This window comes from Tenrec ecaudatus, chromosome 2 (assembly GCF_050624435.1).
Source record: "Tenrec ecaudatus isolate mTenEca1 chromosome 2, mTenEca1.hap1, whole genome shotgun sequence".
Classification (NCBI taxonomy): domain Eukaryota; kingdom Metazoa; phylum Chordata; class Mammalia; order Afrosoricida; family Tenrecidae; genus Tenrec; species Tenrec ecaudatus.
Window position 1 is genome coordinate 157,183,960 of NC_134531.1, and position 20,501 is coordinate 157,204,460.

The following is a 20,501-nucleotide window of genomic DNA, read 5'->3' on the forward strand; positions in this document are numbered from 1 at the left end:
ACGGGTCCACAATTATGTGCTCCTGTTCCATTTCAACTCATCTATGATTGAGTAAGGATAAGAGGGACTGAGGGCTTCAAGTGTCATGTTTTCCATTTGTAGAAAGCAGCTGAAGGAATTCAAGGAACCACTAAGGATACTTTATTTCTTGTGTTACTTTCCTATATTAACCAATCACTTCGGCTAAAATAAGGAGCCCTGATGGCATAGTGCTTACGAGTTGGGCTGTGATACAAAAGGTCAATAGTTGAAAACCACCCAAAGGACAGGGCTTTCTACTCCTATGAAGAGCTTCAGTCTTGGAAACTCCCAAGGGCTAGAGTCACCATGAGTTGGCATTGACTCCCTGGCAGTGAGTTTGGCTTTTGGTGTAGTAGGCTGAAATATTGACAGAGAAGGGAAGTGGAAGATGGAAGATCTCATAGTTGCTTTCAACTCCTTATTACAAAGCAATAGGAAAGGTAGAGTATTGGTAGATGAGCATATATCAAGATATGAAGTAGAAACAGTTGCATTAGTTGTGTGCACTGTTCTGATAAGAATGAAATGCGCATTTATGGATGAGCTATGAAATATGAGTGTGTACCTTCATTCTGCACATGAATTAAATGCTTATATTTGCAGTTCAAGCCAACATTGCACAATATGGATATGAATGGTAAAGTTCATGCTAAAATTTTAATTTAAATTTTTTCTTCACTTGAGCTATGGTAAATTTGCAAATGAAAATCATATTATGTTTGGAAAGACTTTTTTTTTTTAAAGAGCTAGACATTTTGGTATCTTTGGAAGCACCCTTTTCCTGCTACTTGAAAAAAGGAGCCTTGCATTTTCATTTTGTACTGGGTCCTGGGAAAATTATGTACTTGCCTGAGGGTATCTGGGGAGAGGAAGGCAAGGTCAACATCATCCATCTTTGACTCACCTGGATTAGGTCTGCTTTGGCTCAAAAAACAATGAGATAAATGCTGAACCGAATTGAATCCTCCAAAGTTCAAGGTAAAGGTCATAAAATGGCCTTTTTAATGTCAAAAAGATTCAAATATTTCAGAAACCTCGAAAGATCCAAAGGGGGGGGGGAGGCAAATTATTTCTTCATCCATAGGTAAAATAGCCTGATTTACAGAGTGCAGACTTTTATTTTAAAGTAGAATTCTGGCATTTTGAAATGGAAAGCTCTCTATGGTTTCCCAGTGTGGACAGGAAACCAAATATGCCATTTATGGGGGGGCTTACACATTCTAAAATTTCAGTGACACATTATTCTAGTATAAAGCCCAGGCGAACGATAGGGCATACAAGTATTAATTCATTCAACGAATAGGTTAATTGAGTGATGTGTTACATCTGAGGGGAATTTTGGAACAAAAGAGCTGCTTACCTTCCTTCATAGACTGACAGACTGACCAACGCGCGCGTACACATAGACACACACACAATGAGACAAATGATAAAGTCTGATGTGATTATTAAAGGAAATGACAAGAGGCAATGGCATGGGGGCCTTTTTTCTATTTTTTATTTGCTTTGTGGTAATTCTTCGGTCTCTTGCCCACTTCCATTTTTTACTTATCCTAATATTTTCCTCTATTCAATTGTGCATTTGAATCTGAAAATGCTAATCTCATCAGAAAATGTCAACATTTATATGGTATAATGCTGATTATTAAGCTTTGATCAACCAGGTTCTCAACAGGAAGGGAAAGGTTGTATTAGCTCCTTACAGAGAGGTGACACGTGCTCTTATCTCTCACAGTACTGTTTGAATGACATAAACATCCTAGAGATGTGCTGTACAATCCGCCACTCACCACGTGTGGCTGGTGAGCAGTTGAGATGTGACTAGTGGGCTCAAGAAACTGAATTTTTGGTTTTATTTAACTTTTGTTAATTAAACATAAATATTCACATGTGACTAGTGGTTGCTCTATTGGATATCACAGCTCTGAAAATTCCCAGTTCATTGGGAAACCTGTTTATCAAGTGTTAGAGTGGATGCTGGGAAATAGTAGCCAAGAGCCAAGTTAGACAGGCAAGGAGCTCTTCGGGAAGTGCTGACAGAAGATTGTAGCCATTAGTGGAACTTGGCAAGTGTCCTAGATTTAAGCAAGGTCTGAAGCTGAGGCGCCATGGAAGAGAGCCTAGTCTGGCTTATAGAGATTATAGAGAAACCCATCTCCAAGCTCAACTTTGTTCCCAAGTTCTGCTTGTGTTGCCTAACTTATAAATAGTCTGTTCTTATAACACAATTGTCTCCCATGAGGACAGAGCTTTGCAGTTAGCAAAGCCATTTCACATCCATTATCTGGTTTGATTTTCACAATGAGGTAGTGAGATTGGTGGGATTATTTACCCAAGAAGTCAAAATTGGAGTCCTCAGCAAATTTCATGCAGAGAAAATCTCTTCTCTAAGGTTACAGTCAGCACCCCTGGTCCCTATTCTACATTTGATCATATGGGCTAAGCAGCCTGGAGACAGGGACAAAGTAGTTAAACAGAAGCTAAGCCAGGGGGAGCAGGGAACAGACACATTCCTCATCCGTTTGCCAAGTCCCACAATGTTCCCGCACTTCACTAGCTCTCAGCAGTGAACGAGACTGACAAAGTCCTTGGCACCCACCCAATAGATAAAGAACCCTGAAATCAAGGTCCCTATCACCTTTCAGCTTCCTGGGCAGCCGGGCTAGTCATGTGAGGACAGGTAAAATGACGATGCGATTGTACTGGGGATCCCACAAGAGAGTTATGTGGCTTGATTTATGACTGAACTGAAAGAAGCTTCCGAGAGGATTTCTCTCCCATATTTCACTATTTTACATCAGGGTCCAGGAATCTCGGCTGTTTTCTAAGTTTCAAGGTGATTCTAATGCAAGTGGTCTTTTGGCCATATTTTGAGGGGAAAGTGACCAAGGCACTTTTAAATAAAGACTGAAAAAACTATATATAATCATGTTCTCCAAACCTCCCCCAGTAATATAGAGAGAGTAATGGTTGGTCCTTAGTCTTAAAAGAAAAAAGCTCAGAAGGGGCCTACGCCCAAAGCATTCATCATCTAGGGTCCATTAGGCAGGTGTTCTCTTACACAGAGTAGGAGTCAGGCCAGTCAGTACGCTCATTTAGAGTCCTAATCAATTCCATGGTAGTAGGTTTGGTTTGGGCTTGAGTTGAAGTCATAAGGGTATAAATTTCAACTCAATACAAAGAAGCACTTTTAACACTGTAGACCTGTCTAACTGCTGAGCTAGCTAGCTCAGGAAGTCCTGACTCCTTTCGTTGCTGCCGTTCAGGATAAGGCGACCCTCATCCACAGCAATGAGGGCATTGTTGGTGAAGCAGCTGCTCATTTGGCTCAGCCTCCACTGTGCACGTTCCCCTCCATATCCACCAGACTGTGGCTAGTTGCTTTTGTGCTCTCTCCTCCCCTGGACTGTGAACTCAATGAGGTACGAAGTCTCTTTCCTCTTTTCCACCTACAAGTGCATCCACACAGAGTGCCTGGTATTAGGTACCCAGCACGTGGCTACTATGAATCAAATCTCAGAAGCTAATGAAATAAGTTCCAGAATCTGCAACCCTGGACTTGTGATGCGTTTCTTAGAACCTCAGCAGCAAAATGAGGGCGCCACAGCAATCTCTTGCTGTCCACAGTGAGCCCTTAGCAATGCTCCTGGCTTTGTTCCTAAAGTTCATTTTTTAGTTTCATTTTATAAAGGTTTTGCACTCTGACATTTTTTTAAAAGGCATTTAAGAGTTACTTCCTTCTGTAGATGGCCCCTTTTCCCCTAATTCGCATGCTAGTTGGTTATTTCTAGTATGCAGGAATATCTAGTGAATAGCCACTGCTTGCTGAGTGCTGATCTCTCTGGGCCTTCTATGAAATGTCTTCTTAGTCATTGCAGTTTATGGTGGTAAAGTGAAGGATCACCTTGCTTACCAATAATAAATGGCAGCTTAACTCCTCAATGCCAATCTGCACATCTCATTGTCTTTGCTGCTCATGTTAAACAGGAGAGGCAGTCAGATGCCTCTGTGTCATTTCTGTCTTTACTAGGAATACAGCCAATGCCTTGTCATTCAATCCTTTCTTCTCTGCTCTTCTATCGCAGTTAGTGCGGCCACCAGAAGAGGCAACGTGCCTGCTCTAAGACTAAGGGAGATGTTAGTGGATGGAGATGAGTGTCTAGTGACAGCACCAGGGGAAGGGTGTGAGAAAGAGATAAAAGCTTGATTCCAAATCCACTCATTGTCAGTTCGCACACACAGTGCACATCTCAGAAGCTCTTGCCCACACACTGGCATTATGCCTCTGTTTAATTTATGTGTGCATCCAAAATTAAAACTGCCCCAAGAAACATTTATATTATAATAACTCTGTTTGGAAACTGTTTTAGAAGGTTATGTAACCTATATATTAAGGCAAACTATTTCATCAGCCCACCAAATGGTATTTTCACTGCTATTTTGATATTGGGCTAGACATTTCCAAAGAAAATACTTAGAAAACAATCACATAGAACTGTTGCCATCTCTGTCACTACACATATTATCAGTCTGTACAATTCTAGTGAACAGAGTCCTCTAAGAACTTCTTGAAAAAGCATGTTTTACCCAAGTGACTGTTGATATTCATCCCAATATTATACATAACATAGAGCCATCAAGATAGGGCCAAGGTGGGGAGACCTACTGCTCTAAAGCACTAAGGCCAGATTTAGCCTTATGATGGAACACGAACATTCCATTCTCTCAAAAACACTTTTCATGAGAAATGCTCCAAAATCTGTGTTGTCATGAATGAAACTTCCCCATCTTGTTCCTTGGGTCATAGGCAATTCCTCTATTATTTGTTTTTAAGAATCTTGAGGAATATTGAGAAGATTGAAGTAATTTATAAATCTGGGTATTTTTAACTCTTCATAAGTCTGGGAATGATCGCAAGGAAATGTCATTAATAGAAAAATATACCAATCATCTGCTCATATACTGGTTTTATCTGCAAGCACTGTGTGAAGGCGTATGTTGTATGTAAATCAGAAGGTCATTGTCTACCCTCTGGGAACGTGTTGTCTGATAGGAATTTAATAAGGAACTCTAGAGGTGACATGATTACCAACACCAGGAGAAGCAGTACTCCAGTTGGCCGTCAATAGGAGAGGATGTACAGAGAAGGACACTGTTCCATTCTTCTTGAAAACAATGTGCTTTTCAAATTATGAAGAGCTTGAGATAGGTCCTAAGGTCGATGTCTTCTGAACAGAATATGCATCAGAATGGTTGATGAGTACCCAGGCAAACCAGCAGGAGATCACTAAGAATATGCCCCTGTGGTACAATTATATTTTTTCAACTTTTAAAAAGAGATTCAACATGCCTTGATTTGAACAAATAGCTGCCTATCATGGCTTCAAATCTGATAAGAGGCGAGAACTAGGTGTAGGATGATATGGGACTGAGTAGATTTACAAATGGCCCCAAAATCTACACATATGTTACATTCTTCATGAGATGAGCCAACTCTAACCATGACTTTGACTAGATCCTAAGGTCAGAAAGTCTTGGGTTTGAATTTTGGCTTCATAACTTACTACTGATACAAATTACTTGTGCTCTCTAAACCTCATTTTTTTTTGAGGTAGTCAATAGCAGAGTTTATATGCAAATAACCCACCTCACCTTTCTGAGTCAAGATTGTGGTCAACGTCAAGTATGGAATAGCAACCGACACCACGGTGTGGTGTTCTGCCCAAAGGAAGTCCAATTGTTTTCTGAAGTAGAATTTCCGTGGTCAGCCCAGGTCCTGGGCTTGTGGTTCCACCTAGGATGTTCGGAGATTAATACTGAAAACCACGCTTTGTCTGGATAACATCAAGAATCTGTTGTAGCTCTTCATCTTCAAACCGCCCTTCCAAGCTTGGTATCAGGGCCTTGGACTCCTCAGCAGTCTCTGGACAAAGATTAGCCAAACACGCCAATTCAAACTTATGAAGCTTTTTCTGGAGCAACAAGCTGCGGACGCTAGCAATGGTTTCTCTGTTTTTGAAGCGACTGAAGCGGGCTGTGTAGTTTAACGTCTTCATGAAGACTTCTGAGAGCTCCTGCTCGTCTTCTGCACTCTCGTTCTGCTGCTTTCGATGCTCTAGAAGCATATGGACTTCTGAATTGAGAAGGGTCTCCGCTGTTTCAAACTCTTTGGGAAAGATCAACTGCGAGGCGTCTTCCTCCACATCACCAGCCCGCGAGTCGCCACTGCCGCCCGCCGCCATCGCGGCTCCGAGCTCCCTAAACCTCATTTTTCAAGTGATGATAATAACGGTACCTACCTCTTTGGGGTATTGTAATTATTAAGTGCTAGGATTCATGCATGGTGCTTAAATGTAGCAATGGGCACACTTTTGTCTGGAATAATGTTAGGCTTCATAACCACTATTATTGATGACATGGAAGCAGCTCTCACTGACCGGTCAATTACCTCTTCAATGGCTGTCTTGGGTGAGGATATTGAAGGAACACTTTTCAAATTCCAGAGTTTATAAATGTACAATTTTGCTCCTACCATTAAATTTAACTTTTAATCCTATTTACCTCCATTTCCCCCAATAGTAGTCAATTGTTTCTTTTTAAAATCCTGGCTGAGTGTTCCAGCTAAATAGCCGGCAAGTCTGTAAGATGAAGACTAACACTGGCAGGTGTGCACTCCTTAGATTAATCAATTAGATCAACAGAGCTTTGCCCAGGAATAAGCTCAGAGGCAGTAGAGATCAGAAAGAAAGAGGAATGGAAGTAGTAGATACAAAGAGGACAGAGGGAGAGTGATGTCACATCGGGAGGACTACCACCAGGGTCACAAAACAAGATATAGATTGTTGATAGACAACCAATTTGCTCTGTAAAACTCCTCTCCATCGGGGAATAAAAGGAGGAGCTGATACCAAGGACTAAAGCAGAAAGCAAATGTTTTGAGAATGATGATGACAACAAATGTACAAATGTGCTTGACACAATGGATGGATGGATGGATTGTGATAAGAGCTATAAGAGCCCCCAATAAAATGATTTTAAAAAATCTCCCCTCCATCAAAATAAAAACCTTTTTACAAGGACAATATTTACAGCTTTAGAAGCCAAGGGAGCAGTCCTATCTTGTCACTCAGGGCCAGTCAATGGCAATGGGTTTGGGGGGAAAAGTAAATAAAGTAAGATAACATCTGTTTTCTAATATATTATTTCTCCCTTGACCCATAAGAAGGTATATGGATTCAGTAACCTGATTTCAATTATAGAGACAGGGAGACAAAGGACATTCATGATGGGAGGGGGCATGGAGAGAAATAAGAGTTCTGTTTGGGGGCCTTGATTTTGAGGTTCTGAAGAGACACCTATGTGGGGTGGTCAAGGAAGCAAAGGAGTTGTTCTGGTCTGGAGCGCAGAGGAGAGCTAAGGTCTGGAGATACTAATTTGGGAAAAAGTTGACAGCATGTGAGTGATATTTACAGCTATGGATTTCAAACTCACATATAAGAAAGTGTTATTTGAAAAACATATCAAGAACCAAGCCTCAAAGAACTACAATATTTAGAGAGCAGATAGAGATGGAAGGACTGATAAAAGAGACAGAAAATGGGTTGTTGATGAGGTGGAAGGAAAACTAGGGAAGTATGGTGCTTTGGAAAGTCAACGTGGAAAGTATTTCATAAAGGAAACTGGACAAGCTGTAAGAAGTCACAGGAGAGTACTGTTTGCAGCATTTGACACTTGTATATGATATATGTCAGCCATAGCTAAATGTCGGTCCGATGATGTGGAAATTTATTTGCAAATGATATATCAAAGGCTTAATAGCCAGAATATAATAAATGAAACATAGAAATTAATAAGAAAACACAGAAAATTTGACTTTCAAAAGGCCAAATATCTGAAGATAGGGTTCACATAAGAGAGAATAGAAATAGTCTACAACTAACCTCCCAAATTATCTGGGAATTCACTTAAGTGAAAGGGTATTTTTTCCTGTTAATAAAATAATACAAGGTTGATAATATCAGTGTCACTGAGGTTGAGAAACAGAGGATACTTACACCCTCCCTGGAAAGGAATGCAAATTGATGTTTTAGGAGATCAATTTTTTGGTACACATCACAAATTTTACAAGGCCATACATGTCCACACAGCATTTCACTTTTGGTAACTGTGTGAAAAAAAAATACTGATGCACAAAGAAATGTATGCAGAAGTATTGAAAACAGTACAATATGTAAGAGCAAAAAAAAGGGAACACCTCCATGCCCACTAAGGAAAAGCAATTAAATAGAATTCAACATTTATTTTTAGTACAGAAGACTGTGGGAAATTAAAAGAGTAAAGAGTGAGTTAGATCTGTACGTACTGAAGTGGAATGATCTCCAAGCTGTACTGCTTGGGAGAAACATCAAGGTGTGGAACATGGAGCTCATGATCCCACCATGTTAAATAAACAATAACTATGACTTTGTAACTTTTATGAATATTTGTAAAGGCACCAGAAAGGTCACTAGAGCAATGCGAATTGTTATTTCTGGTGATTGAGAGAGAATTATTGCATACATGCTGAATTTTACCTTTTATAGTGTAGATTTATATATCTTAAACTCATCTGAATTTGTTACTGCCCTACTAGGCTGCCTTTTTAAAAAAATGGAACATTGTAATTTTTTTCTTATCCCCTAACTAATCTAACTTTCTTACTGTTAACAGTCAATTCTGACTCATGGGAGAATTGCTCTATAGTGCTTCGGGGGCTTGAATGCCTCTTCTTTCTTCTGATGAGTGCCTGGTGGGCTTGAACAGCCAGTGTTGGGGCTAACCACCCAATGCTTAACTCCACTACGCTTACAGGAACCCTTATAAATGATCCAGATAATTAACTGTGGGATTCATAAATTCATTCATTAAATATGTACATTCTTGTTACTGTATTTGTTTAATTTCTCACAAAGAATATTTCATTTCTACATTTGCCAGTTGCTCCGTCCTCTTGGAAGGTACTTCAATAAACTCTGCTCGGCCAATTTTAAAAATATATATATGTGCTACATAAAACTAGCCTCGTGCATTCACGAAAGTGTCTCCTAGGTGGGAAGAAGTGGCATGCAAACAAACAGAAGGAATGTGCTATTTCTGAAAAAATGTGGGTATATACATATCTTAGTGATGCTGTATTTGGTTCACAGTGCTGAGAAAAACAGGCAGAATTCCTATCCTTCTAAGACTTCTTCTACAGTGGATTCAAGTTTCAGATAATCTTCCCCCCGTAGTTTCTGTCCCCTACTAGATTCTCCATTTCCATAGAATAATACCCAAGATCAACTTCCTGCACTTCCACACTGTTCACCTGAAGGAACTGTAAGGAATGTAATATGAAGAACGTGCCCACAATCACCCCAAACGGCTGTTTGTGCTTTACAAGCAGAAGAGAGAAAATAGCAGGGAATGAGTGATGAAAACCAGTTTCTTGGGTTGCCCTAGAAACCTCCAAACCCTTTCTATGATTGTTTCTATGGGGAAGGGAAGGGCCACCAAGTCTAAGCAGCTGACTTAACAAACACACTGCTGGACCATATGCTGCTTGTAAGTTGTCGGCAGCCTGGACTCAGGCAACTGCTAGCTTAAATAGCGACAAACGATCTGGCACCCGCACAGAAGCTCTTGTACACACACTTTACGGTTGGATTCTTTCGAGGACACTTGCTAGGACATAATAATTAAGAGGAATGTCAGCCCATAGGCTACCCGTTGAAGATCTTCCAGCAGCAGGAATTTCAGCACCCTTCTAGGTGTTAGCTACATGCCTGCCCACACTGACTGCAGAAAACTGAATTCATGCTTCGGAGCCATCTCTGAGCCACACGCACTTATGCTTCATAGCCAGCCCTGTTTTCTCCTTTCTTACACATGCAAATGAAAATTCCCCAGTTTTCAGCTGCGAGAGCTGAATACTGTCATCAGAAAAAATTAAAGCCTTATCTCAAAGAGGGAACCGCTCTTTAGAAATTCCTGAGCCACCCAGGGCAGAGGAAAAAAACGCCATTAACAATTCATCTTCTCTACAGATGGATATGCATATCTCATAATGGGCTTATCTTTATAGCGGAGAACAACTCTAGCCCAGGGTGGCTGGAAGAGCCTCAGGGTTTAGAAAAAGGCATTATAACTAGTCATTGAGCATGCAGTTCCAGAGTCACTCCCACCTCCATCAAGCCCATGCAGCCTTGGGCAAGTCACATTGACCCTGTCCTGTTCTTCCATATTTCCAATCTGCCACCCCCCCAACATTGTTCTCCCTCCCAAGAATGGTTTTCCTGTATTTCCCCTGTGTCTCAAATTCATATAAAACGCTATTCTGTGTGATGTCTTCTGTGATTTCCTTAAGCCACATCAGATTGTTTCCTACTCATAATCCCATTCTAGATTGCCCATATCTCTCTTACAGTATTTGTCATACGGTATTATAATTGAGTGTTGATTGTTCTAGTTTTAATAATTCATCTTGTTATTTTATGATCATTTTAGGAACTCAGGTATATGTTAACATTACTACTCCTGCCAATACTCATAATTTTATTAATAGTATTAAAAGTATTTGTATTTTACTAGTAGTATTAAGAGCATTACCCATGTGCCAGACTTATAAATACCTTATCTCTATATTTCTCAAAAATCCGGAGGTGGGGATTAGTAGTATAATCCGTTTTTACCACTGAGAGAACCTATATTACAGGTTAAATAGGGCCAATGGTAGTTAAAATAAAATCTGTTTTACTTTAAACTCCCTGATTTTAACCACTACTCCAGAATGTAGCTTTTTGATCATAGAAAACATTTAGCAAGTGCTTAGTAGGTGTCAGAATCTGTAGTAAGTACCCTGTATCCTTAAATTTCATCTTCACAAAAGTTCTGTGATGTAGATGTCAATTTAAGACATAAAATTAATGATTCACATGGTGAACTGAGCTGTCCAAAGTCATAGAACAATGGAGACTGGATTTGAATGCAAGACAGTTTCCTCCAGAGTCTCCTCTCTTCTTTAATATTTGCAAACCCAGCACAGGGTGACTAGAACCATCCCTCAGGAAACAGACTATCCTAGAGCTACCCAGCATGCATTGGCAAAACTCGTCAACCCCTGTAGCACTCACCTTAGCACATGTGTGGATCCATTAATGGTTGTGGTTGAACAGGGGACAGTCTGGCCCAGAATGGAAGGTCTTCGGTAGCGCTCATCATCACAGCAGAGGATGATGAGGAAGGCACGTCTAAAAGATTTATTCAAGAAGGCGTAGAGAAAGGGGTTCAACCCAGAATTGATATAGCCAAGCCAAAGGAATGCGGTCCACACCTGCCCAGGGACTGTGTAGTCTATGAAAGGATCCACAATATTAGTGACAAAGAATGGCGCCCAGCAAAGGCAGAAGCAACCCATGATGATGCACAGAGTCTTGGCTGCTTTGGTCTCTGTCCTCATGCGATGTGTGCTATGCTGGTCTGCCTGCTGTGGCCTTCCCTCTGAGGGTGCTCCTGCCCGTTGCAACATCTGGATCTGGTGGGCATGCTCCTTAGCTGTGATATAGATGCGATAGTAGGCCAGCACCATGAGGAGGAGCGGGATGTAGAAGGCCACCACAGAGCAGGTGATGGCGTAGGGCTTGTTGACCATGAAGATACAGTACGTGGAGTTAGAGTTCTGGTTGAACTTTCTCTTCTCTATCTGAAAGTTAGAGGGAGAGAAAAGGGGGGGGGGAGGAGGGGAAAGGCAAAATGAAAATGAAGAAATAGGCAGAATTAAGAGACAAGAATGAAAAAGAAGAGGGGAAGAGGTTAGGAGATAGGAAGCAGGGGAAGGGAGCAGGAAGGAAGGGGGGGAAAAGAGTAAAAGAAAAACGAGCACAGGAAACAAAGAAAAGAAAGAAGAAAGTTTATCACCATAACTTTGTTTGGAACCTTGATAGTGAAAATGAACACAATCACATGTCATGGTTCAGAGGCTTTGCTTATAAAGAGAGCCGAAAGCTCTTCCAGAGAGCTGAAGTAAGACAGGGGCCAAACCACTCCCAATCAGGAACTGAGGTTGCCTCTCTTCTCTTTCCCCTGTCTGCTTGTGCATGATCGATAAGTGTCTTCTCACAGGATATCAGTACACCAGGAACATCAGATCACCTGGAGGTCTTAAAACAAGCGCAAATTCTTGCACCCCACCCCCAGGGGTCATGACTCAGAGATCTTTAACAAGTTTTATTTTGTATTTTAAGATACTTCTAAGGCTCACCAGCAATCAAGAGCTGCTGCTCTCTGCCGGGGTAAACCTTGCTCTTTAAGGGATATCACGGGGTACTTTCCTGGTCGTTTTCTTCGGCTAACTCTGAGAAATTCTACAGGCTGCTACTGTTCTGGTAGATCAAAACTCAGAGAATCCGTACAGAACGATGGCCATGGGCGGCTTTTAAGTCAGGGAGTAACATAGGGTAGAATATTTTTGAAGTATGGAGAAAGATTATATAGATTGGGCAAAGCAAGATCAAAAGTCACCCAAAGAATTTAAGACCGTAAATGATTTCACCAGAAAGCTTGGTACATGAGCAATACTTGCTGCCCAAATTAACTCTCTTTCCATTTTTTGATTTTTTTTCCAGTGATATTTCAATCAAGCCATTGAAACTGTTTGGTCCCTAGTTTAAATTATTGATCTCTTCCTTTGACATACTTCTTCAGGTAAGTACATGGAAAACATATAAATATTGAATGTGTCCAAACAAACAAATTAACTGCCCTCAAGTCAATTCTGACTCCTAGCAACCCTATAGGACAGAGTAGAATTGCCCCCGTGGGTTTCTAAGATTGCAAATATGGGAGCTGAAAGCCTCATCTTCTTCCCATAATGTGGAAGGTGGGTTCAAACTGCTGACTTCATGGTTAGCAGCCCATTGTGCAACCCACTAAGCCACCAGATTGTATGTGCACAAAGATGAGTACTTTATTACACAGTAAATACATTTAAGTGAACATTGCTCAAATCATGCTGTGTACCAGCATTCCAGAAAACCCACTAATACCCTCTACAGCCATCATTCCCCCGAAAAGTAGTCCACTGACCTTTGTCACTATATGTTAATTTTGTTTTCAGATTTAATATATATGAAATAACAAAGAATATACCTTTTATACCTTACTTCTGTCATTCAATTTGATTTGGGGACAGTGATTTGTACAACACATACTAGTAATTTATTCCTTTGAAGTGTAGTGTAATATTGAATTGCAGGATTAAGCTACAATTATCCTTTTCACTATTAGCGGACATTTAAGTTTTTAGTTTTTGGTTATTTTGAATAAAACTATTAATGAATATTCTCATAGATAAGCATTTTTGTGTGTTTTTCCACTTCTCTGGAGCATATACTTAGGGGTAAATCAGTGTATCATAGGACAATCACTTGTTAGGAAACCTTGGGTGGGACAAACAGTTTGTACGTTCATCTGTAAAATGAAAGGATCAAATTCAAGTCCACACAGATTTTCCACAAAAGAAATGTCTGGCAATCTACTCCTGAGACATCAACCACTGAACACCCTGAGCGGCACAGTTCCAGCGTCACACAAATGGGGTGATCATGAGTTGGAATTAATGCATTGGCAACCCGTGAACATTGCCCAACGGTGATCAATTTACACCCACCCCTCCCACCAGAGGATGAGAGATCCAGTTACTCCAAATCCTCACCAGCACTCCGGAGTGTCGATGTTGACTGGTATTTCATTAAGGGTTGCTTCTTTGCTTTTTAAATAATGAGAAAGGGTTTATTTGACTACAACAGTAAAACACTCCATTTGTGCTTGCCTTCTTTTCCGTCGGGTATGCATCAGAGTTTGTCTAGTGTCCTAAGCTGTTCTTGGAGAGTGCCCTAGGCATTCCTGTCAATGGAATTGCAGTCCATGCGACCACTCCATCCTGAATACAAGACTGAGCTTCTGTTTTTGTTTTCTGATTAGCACTCTCATTGCTTTTTTGCCATAAGATCATTGCCTTTGAAATGATAAACATTGCTTGGTTATCAATGACAAGAGACAGTCCCAATTCCTCTAGTTGTATTCTCAGTTTCAAATGAAATTGGGTAGCCTTAATGTGTCCTGCTTTCTTCACTTCTATTTCCAAAATTCTCATCCCCTACTGACTGAACTTTTAAATGAAATCTAATTGTGTGAGGGATATTCACACCCACCTGGATATCATAAAAAATGTAGTGGAACACATAAAGATAGATATTTTAGGCATTAAACAAACACAACACTCACTACCATAGAGATGATTCCCATTCACAGTCACCCCAAAGGGTGGGGTAAAACTTCCCAGTCTGTGGGGTTCTGAGAAGGTAAATCTTCAAGGGCATGGAAAGCTTCATCATTCCCCTGAGGAGTAACTGGTGGTTTGAGCTGCTGATTTGAAGTTAGCAGTGGAATGTATAAACTACTATACACCAAGACTCACACTGGTATTGGCCATGTTGACTCAGACAAGCATACAGTCTACTATGCTGTAATGATGAATTCAAGAGAAGTGGCTTCTCATTAATCATAAAGAGAACAGTTCAAGATCTGTCTTGAAGCATGATGCTTTTCAATGATAAGAAGAGAGTACAAAGATAATATCTATATGCATGCAAAGAAATCCAGTTAATACTATTATTCAAATGTACACAACAACTAAAGCAAGTGGTGAAGAAATTGAAGAATTCTGCCAACTTCAGGAATTCTTGTGGGTGTAGTGGACTATGCACTGACTGAGCTGATAGCCAGAAAGTCAGCAGTTTGAATCCACAAGTTACTCTGCTAGAGAGAGACGTAGCTGTCTACTCCTGTAAAGATTTCGTTTGACCCTCTTCTCTAAAGGGCTGCTATGAGTCAGAATTGACTTGAAAGCAGTAAGTGTGAGTGAAACCAACTTCTTCATTATGGCAATGATCAAACAGGCAATCCAGATTCATTGATAACTATTGGTGATTGGAATGCAAAAGTTGGAAACAAACAGCAAAGAACTGTAGTTGGGAAATATGGCCTTGGTTGTCAAAACAAAGCTGGAGATAGCACGGCATTATTCTGTAAAACCAAGGGCTTTGTCATTGCAAATATATATATATTTCAATAACGTAAATGGTGACCTAGCATGTGAACTTCACCAGATGGAATACACATGGACCAAATTGACTTTACTGGTGAGAAGATGATAGAGAAGCTCAGTATCATCAGCCTATACAAGGTCCGGACTGACTGTGGAACAGACCATAAATTTCTTATATGCAAGTTCAGATTAGATCTGACGAAACTCAAAAGAAGTCAGCAAGAACCAAAATACAACTTGGCTTAATCCCACCTGGATTTGGAGGACATCTCAAGAATAGATTTGATGCATTGAGCAAACATTCATGAAAGGTTTTATTAGTTGTGGGGTGACATTAAAAAAACCATACATGCAGAAAGAAAAGGGTCGTTAAAAAGATAAGAAAGAACAGAAAGGGCAAAGTAGTGTCAGAAGAGACTCTGAGGTTTAGTTGGCATCTCACTTAGATGGATGCTTGCTTGAAAGCAAGCCTTTGAGATTTCAGATGCTATTCTTTCTGATAGCTGGGCACCATCTAATTTCTTCATTACACTTTGCTGTAGCTGTCAACTAAGCCCACATGGAAGAAACATGCCAACGTGTGTGATCCAAGATTTTAAGTAATAGAATCCAACTCTGAAGCAGGGAATGGTATCAGAACATCAGCACTTAAATTGTGAAATTCTGGTTTGTAGAAGGCTAGGGATGACAGTGGAAACCCAAAGTACGTTTTCAGGATCTACACATGGAACAAATCTCCAGCAATTTCCCTCTGACCATGTAAGGGATGGGAATAACATGGTTATTAGACCAAGAGTATGTTAGAGATGATTATAGTAGATTAAAATGATAAATCTGAATTGAATAGCTAAAATCTTGTCATTTGACGTATGTTTTGATATGCTGAGTTTGATTTAATTTTTAATATATCTATTTCTTTCAAATTGAAGTTTATCTCTATTGTATTTTGTTATTGGTGGTGGTCTTCTTAACTCTGTTATGCATTTTTTCTGTTTTTTTTTTTTTTTGTCTTTGAAACCCAGGATGGGTGAATCTACAGAGACAATAACCAGATGAAGGGTTTTGTGGAGCACAGCAGGCAAGGGGGAAAGGTAATGGAGAGTTGATATAAAGGAGTAAAGGAAGGAAGAAAACTGATTTTGGTAGCAAATGAACAACACAGCTTGATAGGACTGAATTTTTGAATGGTATGGTGTCTGGATTGTGTCTTATTAAAATGATGTGAAAAACAATTCTAAACAAACAAGAGAGGAAACTCAGAAAATTGTTTTTGATGGTAGAGTAGCTAAAGGAAATGGAAGAAATGATGAAATAAAAGAGCTGAACAGGAAATTCCCAAGGGCAGCTTGAGGAAACACAGTAGTGTTTTCTAATGAAAGGTGTAAAGACCTGGCGATATGAACACAAAAAGCAAGAGCACACCCAGCATATCTCAAGGTGGAAGAATTGAAAGGGAAAAATAGCCTAAAAATATTGAAGGATTCCGAGCATAAAATATCGAACCATGTCGGAAGCAAAAGCAAAAAAAAAAAAAAAAGATACTAAAAAAAGGGGAAGAAATCTACAAAGTCACTGTACCAAAAAGAATTGACTGGTATAAAACCATCACCAGATGTACCATATGATCAAGGACCAATGGTATTGAAGGAAAAAGTCTAAAATTCACTGAAAAAAAATAATGAAAAATAAGACTGCATGGATTAAAGGAATATAAATTCAAATACTTCACCAAGCTAATGAAACACTGGAAGCACTCACTTATCTATGATACAAAATTTGGAAGATAGGGACATGCTCCTGCTTCAAGTGCATTGTGTGCGTGTCAACCAACTGGAAGAGATTCATATTTATGCCCATTTCAGAGAAAAATGACCCAACAGAAAGCAAAAATCATCAAACGGTATCATTGCTCTCACATGCAATAAAGGTCTGCTGGAAATAATTCAAAATTCGTGTTGCAGCACATCCACAGGCACTTCTAGAAATTCAAGTTGAATTCGGAAGTGTACGTGGCATGCGGAGATATTGTTGGTATTGCATGGATCTTGACTGAAAGCAGATAATACTAGAAGGATGCTTGCGTGTGTTTTATTGCCTATGGAAAAGCATTCAGCTGTGTGAACCATACATGATATGGATAACACAGGGAAGAATGAGAAGTCCAGAACACTTCATGGTGCTCGTGCGGAATCTGTACATGGGCAAGAGGCGGCTGTTTGAACAGACCCACGTGGTTTATGATCAGGAAAGGCAAATCAGGCCGCTGGAAAGGAAAGGCTGTAGTCTTCAGTATGGACTGCAACTCAGTGCAAAGAAATCAAAAATCCTCATGAGTGGACCAGTAGACAGCATCGAGATAAATGGAGAAAGGTTGAAGGACGGAAACTTTTGAATCATGGTGTTGGCAAAGGTTCTTGAAAGTACCATGAACTGCCAGCAGAGCAAACAGATATGTCTTGGAAGGAATGTGGTGGGAATGCTTGTGAGAAGCCAAGCTGGCAACCCCTTCTCTTATAACAATGGTGAGAATTGCATGATAACATTGTGTTGATTGTGTGATATTAACATATGTGAACCATTGACCATAAGGCCTATGAAAATTCAATAAATAGTGATGATAAGGGTCAAAAAGGATGTTATTAGGTCTAGTCTAAGTTGAGCAACACAGTTTACAAAGCTGTGTCAGTTGGCTGTGTGGTGGGTGCACGATGAAGAAACTCCACCAGGGGATGCCCTATGTGCGTTCAAGCAGCAGCCCTGGAAATGGAAGAGTGGCGAGTTATACATGATGAAAGGACGTGGTGATCCCTTATATGCCAAAGGGCAGTGCATGTACTTGTTCCTGGGGATGTAGGAGGTGGGCAGGCTGGGGGATTGGGCCATGTAAGGGCAGGATATGCAAAAGCACAACTTAGCACCTGCACCTTCCGACTCAAGGCTCACCCAAGTTACAGGGAGGGATGCTCTCTGTGTGGAGATGCTGCAAGGGACTGCAGGAGGGATGGTCCCGGAGCCAAAGTGCCTGCTTCAAGTGTGTGGTGTGTTATGTGCAAACTACATACCAGGTATTAAAGACGGAATACTACACAGAAGATGTAGTATATCTCACTAATTATGTTATATTGATGCCATACTGAAATGATCCACAGTTAAAGAAACATAATATTGAAATTAATTTCATTTATTTGTGTTTATTTCTTTAGTGCGACTTCTAGAAAATTTTAAATGACACATGCCCCTGTAACTTGCAGCTCCCAGAGTATTTCTCCCAGATGGGACTGAATAGGCAATTAAAACATGAAGTGAGAAGGGGTATGAGAGGAGGAAAGTTCCCAGCCTGGGAAAGGCAAAGAGGACCACCTGAAGGCACTGAAAGAATTCAGTCAGACCCCTTCCTACCCTCTACCCAACCCCTGCCGCTGACAAACACTTTAAGCACCTGAAGCCATTTGGTTTGCATCCTGGGAACCAAAGAAAATATTTTTAAAATGTCATTCATCTTTCATGGGTTATTTTTTTCTGGGAGAAAATAGTTCTATGAAAATGCTCTGAATTTTGAGGGGTCTCCTTCTACATTATGTTAATAACCGCGTGTTTGGCTGGTGGGGTTACTGGTTCATCAAATCGGTTGCTTCCTGAAGTAGAGCTTCATTTCTAGCACACCAAGAAAGCACTGCCAATGAGTCTGCGAGTGTATTCCAATGCATCGGAACCTCGCAGACAGAGCGGAACTGACCGCCAGGCTTCCCAGGCTCAAATCTCTATTGAAGCACCTGTCACATCTTTCTCCCGGGAGCGGCTGGTGGGTTCAAAGCTCTGACTTCTCTGTTAACAGTCAAATGTGTAACACAAGTTCCACCTGGGCTCCTTAATTTCTAGGGAGTCTAGACGTGCTTGGAGTAGGCTCTTGCCCTTGTGCATCATCTACATTGCGTGTGGGGCTTCAAAAAGTAAATGGAGAACGGAATTTAAAGCTAAAAAGGTAAACATAATGAGTTATCTGCCTCGACCTTTTTGAATTTCTCTTGTGTATAGGTACATATGTAATGGGGACATGTGAGTTGTTCTAGAGTAACTCTAGGTCTATGTAAGTGAAAATGAGTAGATATATGTAAAATGCAATTCCAGTACTACAGAGCACGCATTAAGTATGTTAGTAGAAAGCAGATGTTTCATAAAGAGAAGATATCCCAATACAGATAAGGGATACTTCTACCTCCCTTAGTAAAAACAAAAGTGATCAGGTTATTTATCTTGGGGGGTTTATGTCAGAAAGTTGAGAGTCAAAGTCCTCATTAAAAGTTTCCAATTCACAGATGTTAATACTTTCAAAGTAGGAGTGGGACAAGAATTAACAGTATGGACTCAGGAGTCCAGGAAGTCTGTGCCCAGCCCCAGAGACCATCACCTTCTACCAGTGTAATGTTAGCTGATGACTCAACCCCTTTGAACAGATTCCTGATCTATAAAATGAGGCAAAAAATGTGAATCACTGTGCAGGGTTAATGGGAGGGCGGAATAAGTTCCACAGAACCAGTGGTAAACCACCGTGGGTACATAGTAAGTGTTCAACATTTGTTGGCTCTTTGTTGTTATTATTATTCTGTGTGCTTTAGTGAGGTAGAAAAAAAGAGGAAGATCCTTAACAATATGGACTGATTCAGTGGATGCAACAGTGAGCATGAGCGTGATACAGGACCGGGCCGTGTAGGGTCAATATGAGTATGAGCTGACTCAGAAAAACTTAATAACAACAACAACCAATGAGTTCTTTGAAACATAGCTTCCATGTCCTCTGGGAATGACAAAACTCAAGAGTTTTAAAGAAGAGGGAAATAACACCTACAGTCGCCTTTGTACAGATGTCTCCTACTCCATTCTCTGCCTGGAGCACTCTTTCAGAAGACCGAGGCATGCTTGCTCTGACGCAGGGCACGCCAATCCTGACGAAGGTCTTTGTTTGGAGACAAGGGATAAGGCCGACTTGGTGGTTTAATGGTTCAGCACTTGAGTGATAAGCAAAAGGTTGCTGGTTTGAATCCACCAGTCAGCCAATTTAATGGAGACAAGACCAGGCCATCTGCCTCTGTTAATATTATGGCCTGGAAAATCTTCTGGGACAGTTTGACTCCATCACCATGAGAGGGAATCAATTTGATAGCACCCAGAAAAATAATAGAGATTAAGGACCAGAATCTAGAAATGGGGTGTTGAGAGAAGGAGGCAGCACCTGTTCCATTTGGTCTACTCCCTTCTACATCTATGTGGATCCTATGATCAAACTTGAAGTGGTTTCCTAATTCCTTAGGGAATAAATCAAACTCTGCTTCACTGGATTTTCAATGGTTATGATCTT

At 40.5% G+C, this 20,501-nt stretch overlaps 1 protein-coding gene and 1 pseudogene across 1 annotated transcript in view; both read right to left on the bottom strand.

Moving 5' to 3' along the window:
- Nucleotides 1–20,501, bottom strand: part of HTR4 (5-hydroxytryptamine receptor 4) — a 106,694-nt gene that overhangs the window by 52,952 nt on the left and 33,241 nt on the right. Inside the window, exon 5 of the mRNA XM_075542709.1 lies at nucleotides 11,172–11,740. Within this exon, the coding sequence (XP_075398824.1) occupies nucleotides 11,172–11,740 (569 nt within the window). The remainder of the gene's footprint in view (nucleotides 1–11,171; nucleotides 11,741–20,501) is intronic.
- On the bottom strand, nucleotides 5,644–6,274 carry LOC142441057 (DNA-directed RNA polymerase II subunit RPB4 pseudogene; annotated as a pseudogene).